Source organism: Benincasa hispida, chromosome 3 (assembly GCF_027475165.1).
Source record: "Benincasa hispida cultivar pf3 chromosome 3, pf3_genome.v1.1, whole genome shotgun sequence".
NCBI lineage: Eukaryota > Viridiplantae > Streptophyta > Magnoliopsida > Cucurbitales > Cucurbitaceae > Benincasa > Benincasa hispida.
The window spans coordinates 71314736-71326280 of NC_143480.1; the positions used below are offsets into that span (position 1 = coordinate 71314736).

The 11545-nt window shown below is 27.4% G+C and overlaps 1 protein-coding gene across 1 annotated transcript; it reads left to right on the top strand.

Moving 5' to 3' along the window:
• Positions 1-299: 299 nt before the first annotated feature.
• On the top strand, positions 300-3360 carry LOC120074233 (zinc finger protein WIP2-like). The gene is made up of 2 exons (XM_039027286.2): positions 300-958; positions 2619-3360. The coding sequence occupies exons 1-2, from the start codon at positions 308-310 to the stop codon at positions 3060-3062; spliced, it is 1095 nt and encodes a 364-aa protein (XP_038883214.2). The 5' UTR covers positions 300-307; the 3' UTR covers positions 3063-3360.
• Positions 3361-11545: the final 8185 nt, after the last annotated feature.

Below are 11545 nucleotides of genomic sequence, written 5' to 3' on the forward strand. Positions count from 1 at the left end.
AATGTCTAAAAGTGCATTATAAAAAAATATATTTATATAATTTCTTTCTTTTTAAGAAAATAAAGCTCCTCATTCAAATTTCTTTTGAAGGGACCTAAGTTAATTATTTTATATTCTTGTTTGGGATGATTCTTGAATTATGATGACCATTTATAAGGAATATTAAATGTTAAGATTAGACCATTGCCCTATGAAAATAAGTTGAGTTGCAAATAAGTTAACTTAAAAATTATTAAATTTTCAAAAAAAAAAAAATACACATTAAAAAAAAAAAGTTAACCCAATCAGTACTCCCTTTTGGTCTTGTATGTGTGTGTTTATGTATGTATGGTCCATTCTCTCTCCTCTCATCTTCAACCATTCTCTTTCTCTCTCCCACTCTCTCTCTTCAATTTCATCTTCTTCAATTCCTATGGGAGACCCATGTTCCAACTCATTAGCAAGTGTTCTCAAATTCAATTCCCATTTCTCCCCATCACAACCTTCAAATTCCAACCCACACCTCAACATGTCTCACAATTGCTTCTCTTACCTCTACCCGAACCCGCCTCCGCCTCCGTCCCCGCCGCTCCGAGAGGCTCTTCCACTTCTCGGGCTGATGTCTCCACCCGAGCAGCGGCAAGAGCAAGAAGAAGAAGACGACGGAGGTGGAGGCAGGAGAGGCGGCGACGACGAGGAGTCGGTGACCGTGGCGTTGCACATAGGGCTACCAAGCCCTAGCGCGGCAGAGATAGCATCTTTGATGTGTGGTTCTTCATCTGAAATTGATCATGTTGGTGATGGAGATCATAGCAATAATAGTAATAACAATAATCATGATCATGATTTAGGGCAGTCCACCAAAACCCTAATAAAGGGGCAGTACTGGATTCCTACTCCTTCTCAAATTCTCATTGGTCCTACTCAATTCTCTTGCCCTGTTTGCTTCAAAACCTTCAATAGATACAACAACATGCAGGTAATTACTTTAATTAATTAATTAATTACTTAATTAAATTCATCAATTCAAAATCCCTTCTTCTTCTTCTCACTCTCTCTCTTTAAAAATCAAGTTTTCAACTACAATTCTTGATTTTTATACTTGGAAAAATTTGCTTTCAATCTCAGTGTTTTAATTAGATCTCACCCAAATCTAGATTAATTAATTTCTCATGTTGTTAATTTTCATTGTAAACACTATTAATAAAATTTAATTTTAAAAAAAAAAGAGAACAGGATGATAAATTAGTAGAAAAGTCAGAGTAAAATATATATAATTAAAAAATTTTTGAAAGAAATAATGTGGTTGTATTCTTTCAAGGTTTTCACTTTCTTGCCTGATATGAATCTTCACTTTAGATATCCTTTTATATTTTTTTAATCAAATTTGATTGCTATTCCTTTGCATGGTCATGTTTGTTGGATTTATTTGAATGTTTCTCTCTCTAGATTTCTCTCTATCTCTCTCTTGTCTTTTTTTTTTTTCTGATATAAATTGAGGTGAGGCTGTACTTTCCTTTATGTGAAATTATGAACATCACAGACTATGTTCCTTCTGCCTTTTTAATCAGTTCATTGGAGTATGTGCTTCAAAATTCCCTACTGCTATATCTGTTAAATAATTGTATGATTTTTTTTTTTTTGTTCATTATCCTCTTCATCCCATGAAATTATTTTTTTCTGTACTTTCTGTTCTGATTGTCAAAATTGGAGTTTTTATTGGAAATTTCTTTTTGACAAAATTAAAATTTTCAAAATAGGTATATTGTATTTTGATATTAAATAGAGGAAAGTAGGGGAAAAAATAGTGATTTTTGAGAACTTTATAAGAATTAAATAATGAGTTAATACAAGAAATATTATTTTTTACTTTAAATTCTATGTTTTTTGTTTTAGAAAAGCTTCCAAACCCCAAAACATACATAATTTATCAAAAGGAAAAGAAACAACCCCAAAGAACAAATTATTTTCAAATAGGTATTGATACAAATTTTACTTGAAACAAAAAGTTAGATTTCAGAAAAGAAGAAATATTACATATGAAAGATTAAAAATATATGAGCAACTTCATGAGCTTAGGGTAATCTCTAAATATTCTTGAATTCTTTTTCTCCATTGATTAACTCTCCAGTTTAATGTTACTTTGATCATTTTAATTATAAAAATATCATAATTGATTACTCAAAGGTAAGTGGCATATATATATTCATTTGTTTAATTAGTCAGTTGTTTTTGTTGAATTTTTGCTTCACTGATTTGATTTGTGGTGACAATTTTATACTGTCATCTCTTGTTGTAACATGAGATAATAGCTGAATTCTTATATACAATGACAAATTTTGATACTACTGATACAAGTTTGTTATGAAAAGTCAAATTTGTTGTAGTATTTTCTCGACCGGCAGTATTTAGGTATATTTCAAGATGTATTTGACTTTATTCGCATACAGAAGAAAATAAAAATAAAATTTGAAAAGAACTCAGAAGAGTTTGCTATATGGCAAACCATGAATGGACTATTGAGTGATTGTCATATATATAAAGATAAGTGTAGCTTATGATGCATCTACGCATTTTTCTTTCTCTATTTTGTTTGGATTTTGACAAGTTCATTCGACTGTTTTACCGTGGTTTTGTAGATGCACATGTGGGGGCATGGGTCACAATACAGAAAAGGCCCCGAATCCCTCCGAGGCACGCAGCCAACGGGCATGCTACGACTTCCTTGCTACTGCTGTGCACCAGGGTGCCGCAACAACATAGACCACCCTCGGGCCAAGCCATTGAAGGACTTCAGAACCCTGCAGACACATTACAAGCGCAAGCACGGGCTGAAGCCCTTCATGTGCCGAAAATGTGGTAAGGCGTTCGCCGTGCGTGGGGACTGGCGGACGCACGAGAAGAATTGTGGCAAGCTTTGGTATTGCATTTGTGGCTCGGATTTCAAACACAAGCGCTCCCTCAAGGACCACGTCAAGGCCTTCGGTAAAGACCACGCCGCCTACGGTGGGGGTGGGGTCGACGGGTTCGGAGACGAGGAAGATGAACCTGCTTCTGAAGTAGAGCAGGATAATGATGAGTGAAAGGATACACAGCAAAGATATGGGGAGCCTTATTATACCCAACATTCGAGAATATGATCATTATTGATTTACAGAATTATATTATTGTTATATTGTATAATGAAAAACTTACTTTATTACTACTGTTATTATATTATATGTGTAATTAATTAGGGAAGCTTTGTTTCTTTGGTTTGGTGCTCATATTATAAATCATGTTTATGTTTTGATCCCAAATCAAATGTAGGGATCAAAATAATCAAATGAAAAAAAAATTAAGTGTATAAATTAAAATCTTTTTATTTTCTGCTTATCCAAACATATATTGATGCACTCTCTTGATCTTTAGGAAATTTTAAGGTTTATGTTTGTATGTGTCTTTCTGACAGGAAGTAATTGTGTGGATTATATTTTACTAATTCATGCCAATTATGAGAATTTTTTGATTGTTTGATTTATATCCAAGTTTTGATGGCCTTCCAATTAAATGTTTAAATAATTATAAACATTAGGACAATTTTCAAATATAGAAAAATGAGTCAATTTATTTATAAATATAGTAAAATATTGACAGTGACATTTTGCTATATTTAAAAATATTTTAGCAGTTTGCTATTTAAAATAATTATCCTAAACATTATTGTGTTTAACAATTAATCTAAAAAATAATTTTATTTTAAAGTAAGTTTTAAACTGTGTGTATCTTTTTAAATTTTTAAATTTTTGTGTTTAATAAATTTTATTTGTGGTTAACTAATTTTGGTAGTCTAACGTTAACGTTTACATGACCATTTTGATTATGTTAGTTAGAGATGAAATAATGGAAGGTTTAGTTTGAGATTGTAGTTACTGTATTTTTTTATACAAAAATCAGAATAGAAGTAAAATAGTGTTTGGTCAATTCTAATTTTAAACCTGAGAAACTAGTTAGGTATTTGATAATTTAACACTAAATTGGTGTGATTTAGAGGGCATTTTTAAATATAACAAAATAATTTAAAATATCTACACTTTATAAAAAATATATTTAAAAATATCTACATTTTATAGCAAAAAGTTTCAAAAGTACACTAATGGTTATATCGTGTGGACACAATATATCTACAAGGAAGTGTAACTACTCGACTTTAGTGGAATAACCCGATAGTTAATGAATGATGGTTAATTAGATTAAAAAGATTAGCCGGTTAACCTCGAATCATTGGAGCCCATGATGTGTAGGTCCATGAGGTTTCCCTACTAGCTCATATCAAACTAAACCTTAGAACAGTGTGACGAATGAATTTGAAGTGTTCGAATTTGGTTTTTGGAGCAAAACGTTAAACATATACGATATATTCAACCTAATGTTTACTTGTGAATTAAACGTAAAGAGGGAGAAAATAGGAGATATTTAAATATCAAGATTATGAATAGGGATTCATATTAATTGGGATTAGTGTTAGATTTAATGTTAACTTAAATTAATTAAATTATCTAATTAATTATTTAATATTAATTTAATTTTAAAATTAATTATGAGAATTAATTTTGAAATTAAATGGAATTGGTAAAAAATGCAATGAAAGTCAAAATATTGACTTTTGACTTTGAAAATAAAAAAGTCAAAATTGCTAACTTTGGACTTTGGGAGTCAAACTTTGATCTTTGACCAAGTTAGTGAAAAAATCCAACAATTGTGAGTGAAAAATGCAAACATTTTTATTGCTAAGTGTTGTCTTCAATTGAAGATACTTACCCCACTAATCCCACTTTGAGTTAGTGAATTTTTTAGTGTCAAATTCTCATCAAACTTAAAGTTGCATGTTTTGAATTTTACAACTCTTGGCCAAAGTGAATTTTTATGAGATTATTTGATAATTTGATAATTTTTTTCTCTCAAATACTTAACATTTTCTCTCCAAATTAGTCACTCACCAGATCCATCATCCCGTTCTAAGGCTGGAAAATAGTCGGAAAAACTCTCGTGATGGTCTACGAACCGTTCGTGAGGAAATTGAGGCTAATTTGGAGAAGATTTGTGACTACAAAGGTTGTATATCTTCTATCCCTTTGTTCTTATTTTACTTGCATGTTTATTCTTTGTTATTAACCTAGTTATAGTACTTTAGATCCGTTTTTCCTTCCGCTGCATATGAGTTCGTTTCATCATCATATTGTTATAATATATGTTTATTTAAACCGTTAACAAAGTAATAGATTTTTTCTTTAAAAAAATCTAAATTTAAATATTGCTATTTATGAGTTTTTTCATGTGAGTTAAAATTTAAAACGAATTCTATTGGATTAATTAATAATTTGATTTATCAAGGTAGGTGGTGAAGATGTTTTCCCAATCATTTTTTAGGATTGCAAATTTAATATCAAACAGAGCCGAGGTGTGTTAGAAGCTCTGCCCAAAATTAAAGACTTAGTTCAATATGCCTAAGACCCAACATTTTGTCATTAATTAGTGGCAATGCCCAATCGATTTTAGTTCACATGGTACACTTTAGCTTTTACATATGTGATGTGACATGCAAGTGTTAAACTAAAAAGAAAACGAAAAAATCTATCCAACGTAAAATTGAAAGTTGAGAAATAGTAAAATTGATTTTCCATATATGTATTAGACTTGCACAATGCAAAACCTCATCATTTAAAGAAAAAAAGAAAATATTCACAGATAGAAAAAATGTCAAAATTATTTACAGGAAAAAAAAATTGATTGACACTTATCGACTTCTATCGGCATCTATCAGTGATAGAAAGTGATAGACTTCTATCAACATCTATTAGTGATAGAAACTGAAGTCTATCATTGATAGATTAATAGATGAAATCTACCCGTGTCTATTAGTGACGATAGAAAGTGAAAGAAATCTAAAATGATTAAATTTTGCTATTTTGTGTAAATAGTTTCCTTTATTTTTCTATTTTTGAAAATCTCCCAAAATTAAATCTATTCTAAAAATAATTCCTTGAGCAAACATTTGAATTCTATATTTAATTAAATATTAATCTTCCAATTTTGTGTATCTAGCAAGTGTAAATTTTTAAAAAGTTGAAAGTTTAATGACTAAATTTATAATTTTGTAAATTTAAGGACCAAATAATCTCAAATCTCAAAATTCAAGGACAATTATTGATATGTTCTATAATGATGTACAATTACCATTGATTAGGCCTATTTTATCTTATAAATGACTACAATTATTGATATGTACTATATCTCGAATTTTCTAAAATTGTTCCATTTGAATAAATATATCAAACTATTGTAACTTAAAATTTGGGCTATTTTCAAATATAGGAAAATGAATCAAAATATTTACAAATATAACAAATTTTCACTCTCTATTCGTGATAGAGTGTCATAGACTACTATTTTTGTCTATACGTGTCATATGTGTCACGATAGTCATAGATTTTAGTCTATCGCGATCTATCACGATTTATCATATATAAACTGTAATATTTTGTTATTATTTATAAATATTTTCAACAGATTTATCATTTAAAATAATTTATCTTTAATTTTTTTTTTTTGTATACTATTAGTGAAAAAAATTGATTCCAAGCACCACAAAAATGTATCTCAAATTATTGTTGACTACCATTCTTCAAATGCTAAAATAAGATTTAGATTTACTCCCATTATAAATATATTTTCAAAACACTCATTTCTTGCTTCTAGTCTTATAACTTTGAAATATTTCATTTTGGTCCTTCCATTTTGATTTTTTTAAAATGGACCATCACAAAACAATTATCCTTATAATTTTCAATTTAATAGTTTCACAAAAAACACTCAAAACCATTTTTGAAACAATTTATCTGAGATTTTAAACCCTCGCTTAGTTTTTATGCATCTCTTGGGGTAAATCTATATTATATTAAAAGGGATAAAAATTGAAAATTTTTTAACTTTTTTATTTACCCTTCAATTTTTTGAAAATGTCTACTTTGCCCTCAAACCTTTTCCATTTAAAATCTCTACCCAAGACACTTCATTTATGAATCAATTCAAACGAAATCTTTCCAATAAAAGAAAAAAATCTACAAATAGACGTATATATATAACTTCATGTTAGATTGAACCATGGAGAAATTCTCCCTAATATGATATTTCACTCCCCAAAAGAATTCTAATTTCATGAGAAAAATAGAAGATTATTTGTGAAAAATGAAAATTTTTTCACGAGGTCTTTGGATCTTATAATGGAAGAGGAAGAAATTTGCTTTGTTGGAGCATGGATCTTTCGCCTAAACATTTTCAAATGGGTAGATTTTCTTTAGCAATCCTTTTTGGGTGTTGTATCAAAATATTTTATTGGTTTGTTATTTTGTAAGTGCGTTTTTTTTTTTTTTTTTTAGATTTGATTTAGGAGTTTAAGAGTTTATTTACATGGAGAGATCAAGGCAATATGTTCATTGATTTTAGTAATCTATTTAAATATTTTACTTGGTTGTTTCTTTGCGAATGCTTGTGTTTTTTTAGAGATTCGATTTAAGAGTTTATATACAGGAAGAATTCAGGACAATATGTCCATTGATTTTAGTAACTTCATTGAAACAAACAAAGATGAAAAATAACCTAACAGAATTCAAAACATTAGCTATTACTTCCCTCCCTATGGATTGGAAGATTATGTGATGTGTTTACACAACTTTTTTCTTTTTTTAATTTAACTACTGTGTATATGAATATGATATCCACCATATTTATTTTACGTAAATATGAATTTAAATATAACAATTAAATTCATTTGATTTCATATAATATATAACCTTTACCAATTTGTTCTACTCCATTTTAATTCTTTAAATTTGTTTTGCACTTTGCATGTGGATGATGGGATCTTCGGCCCAAGCGTTTTCAAATAGGTAGCTTTTTTTTGGTAATTCTTTTGGATATTGTATTGAAATATTTTGTTTGCTTTTTTTTTTTTTTTTTAGAAATGTGAGTGTGTTTCTATTTTCTATTTTCTATTTTCTTTTTTCTTTTCCTCAGGAAACAAGTAGCTTTTATTGAAATATTTTGTTTGTTTGTTTTTTTTTTTTTGCAAGTGTGTATGTGTGTGTGTGTTTTTTTTATGGTACGAGTTTAATTATATGGTTGATTGATTTTAATAACTCATTTACTTTTCTTTTCTTTGCTTTGTTATTTTGCTTGAAAATGGAAATAGTGTAGGGAGAGAGATGTGGGAATGAAATAAATGAAGATCAAATAATGTAAAAAAAAAAAAAATCAAAGCGAAATAACATACATTGGCTTCCCTCACATGATTTGTTTTACTCAATTTTTTCTACCTTTTAATTACATAGATGGTATGATATTCACCATATTTGTTTTTAATCGATTCTCAATTTTTAAATTTTGTCTTTTAAGGTAAATATAACAATTCACCTAAATAATATTCATTTGATTACATGGAACACATAATTTTTACCAATTTGTTTACTCCGTTTTTATTTTTTTTTTAAATTTTATTACATTGTATTTAAATATAGAAAATAATTTGCATAACAACTAATTTTGAATTTTATTTTTAATGGAAATTGTTGATTTATTTGTAGCCAATATGAAATAGATATTGGACAATAAATATATGATTTCAAATAAATTTTTTTATTTAAATTAGAAAAAAATTATATTGAAAGCTCAAAATCTTTTAAATTTAGTTTCTATCTAATATCTTTTATATATATATATATATATATTATTTACTAATATATGCCCCACGAAAATTTAACCCTTCACTTTTATTAATAACCATTAATTAGGCCAATTATCCACTAAAAATTGATTGAAGAAAAAACTTTAATTGAATAATTCTAGAAGTTTATAGGATTGGAAGTTAACATACTTGGAGCAACATAGTGGACTACAAAAAGGTTACTTGTGTAAATAACATAATATCGCAACATTTTTGTTATTATAACCCGATCTTTATTTTTAGTTATTCATTTTTCATTTTTTAAGGAATTAAATAGATGAAGTATATAATTGAAACGGTAGTTTAAGATTAATGATTAACATGTAAAAATATTATTTTACTTTCTTCATCACGGTGAAAATTTCTCCTAAAAAATATATATAAAGTGAATAATTAAAAGGATAGATATATAATGTTTGACTTATCAAATTATGCTAAAGATGTCACCATTTTATCATTTTTAATATGAGTTGCTTTAAAAATTATAGTTTAATTTAGGTATTAAGAGTTGTTCTAAAAACATAATATAATTATATATTAATTTAGATAGGTGTAAAAGCAAACCTAAATATTTGAAAGAATAAAAAATAAAGGCACATAATTCAAAATAAGAAAAAAATATAACATTTTAGTTTTTAATAATTTACACTTCTCTTTTATCAGTCAACTTATACGTTGTTTGTTTATATGTTCTCATGCAACTATTTTAAATGTTACTAATCACGTGTTATGAAACTACTGAACAAAAAAGCAAGTGTTCAGTTATATTATGTTAAATACCGTGTAAAAAAAAATAATGATAACGATAAAAACAATCACTTTCATTCCAAATCTATAGTCCAACTTGTTGGTTTATAATAATTTATGAAGGGCATTCTAATGGTCCCAAAATTTGATTAAATCAAACGTTAAATTTAGAAATATTTCTTTTATGTTCGTGTTATAATTTGTTTGAATCTTTTTTTTTTAATTAATTTTTTAGGAATTGGTTATTCATCCAGTATATATATATAGGAAGTTGATAATTATTTGTTACTTTTTAGCATTGTGTTATTTATTCACAACCTTTTTGAAATTGTGATTTTTTTTTAGAAACATTTGAATTTATAGTTTTGAAGCCAGAAAGAAAACTTTTAAATCTATTTTTTTTTTTTAGTTTTCAAAAATTTTATTTATTTAGATTTCAAAACATTAATCCTCACCAGGGTTAATAAGAAAATAAAGAGATCCAAATAATATAAGGGTAATTATTTTAAATGATTAAACCGCCAAAAATATTTTCAAGTATAACAAAATATCACTTTTTATAGGTAGTTACTTTTTGTTATATTTGTAAATAAATTGACTTATTTTCCTTTATTTGAAAACTATAATCAGTGCTTATAAATTTAAAATTTTCAAGAATAAAAACCCAAACAAAATCGAATTAAAAAAAAAAGATCTCAAAACTAATTAAATTTCACATAGTAGTTATTAACAAGAAAAGACTTGTTTTTCATCAAAGATGTTCTCCATATATTGTAAACAAGAAAGAAGATGAAGAAGAAGAGAGAACCTCTTTACACCTTTATATCTTATGGGGATAAAATTGAGAGACCTCAAAAGTGATCATTTTGAAAACTTTCCTCCCTTTATTTTGTTAGGTTAATTGCATACACTCATTACACACACATATATATCACTTTTCATCACTGTGTTTGAGGATTGAAGAAAACCTCAATAACACTACTTTAATATATAATAAGATTGAATCTCAAAAGTTCATGCCTCTTATTTAAGTCCCATTTAATAACATTTTTATTTTTAATTTTCTGTTTTTGAACGTTATGTTTGTTCCGCCAAAGTGTGGTTAGCTTAAGGGTAATTGACATGACTTTCCTCTTTCGAAGTTGGTGGTTCCATTCTTCATTGTGCAATTATTGTACTAAAAAAAGTTATGGTTTCCATTCAATTTTCATCACATTTGTTTAAATAAAACCCTATTTTTTGTTGTCAAATTTTAAAATCAAAAACAAAATTTTGCAAATTATTTATTTTAATTTTTAAAATTTGACTTGACTTTTTAAAACATTATTAGAAATTAAATGACAAGACATGAAAAACTTATGGGTGAAAATAATATTTATAAGTTTAATTTTCAAAATGCAAATCCCAAAAACCAAATGGTTATCAAACAAGAACCTAACAATTTTATTATTTTATTATTGGTTTCCCCTTTCGTAAAAAAAATTGAATTCTTTGTCAAATTCCAAAAACGTGTAACACAGGTTATTAAAAATTACTCTCTCTTTTTTTTTTTTTTAAGTTAGATTTCTGGCCTATTTGAGTGTGGTTCTAAAATGACTAAAATCAATTTTGTCAATTTCAAAATCACTCGCAAAATTATTTTAATAATTCTCAATCAATTTTAAGAGTATGAAAAATGTGTTTAAGAGTTTAAAATTAAACAATAAATTGACTTTGTGGGATACAAAGTATGTTTAGGAATAAAAAGTGTGTTTCAAATAAAATTTAAACATGACAAAACGATTTCAACAATGTTTAAATTACTTCCAAACATACATTTTCAAAACGGTACTTTTTAAGAAATTATATAACAAAACAAAGAACAGAAAAGATATTCTAAAAACAAAATAGTTATCGAACATAACGTTCCACATTGTTATTAAATTCATTTGTACTTTTAAAAATATATCACACACCCCAGAAAGAAAAGTGGGAAAAAAAAAATCTGCATCAAAGGGCTTTAAATTTTTTGAACAGAGAGATGTGTCATTATTTAGGGCTTTTGTGGAGAGTTCAAAC

Excerpts from the sequence above, each read along its gene's own strand:
- LOC120074233 (XM_039027286.2), top strand. The coding sequence starts at position 308 with ATGTGTGTGTTTATGTATGTATGGTCCATTCTCTCTCCTCTCATCTTC. Across the intron at positions 959-2,618 it reads ATAGATACAACAACATGCAG|ATGCACATGTGGGGGCATGG; the intron begins GTAATTACTTTA and ends GTGGTTTTGTAG.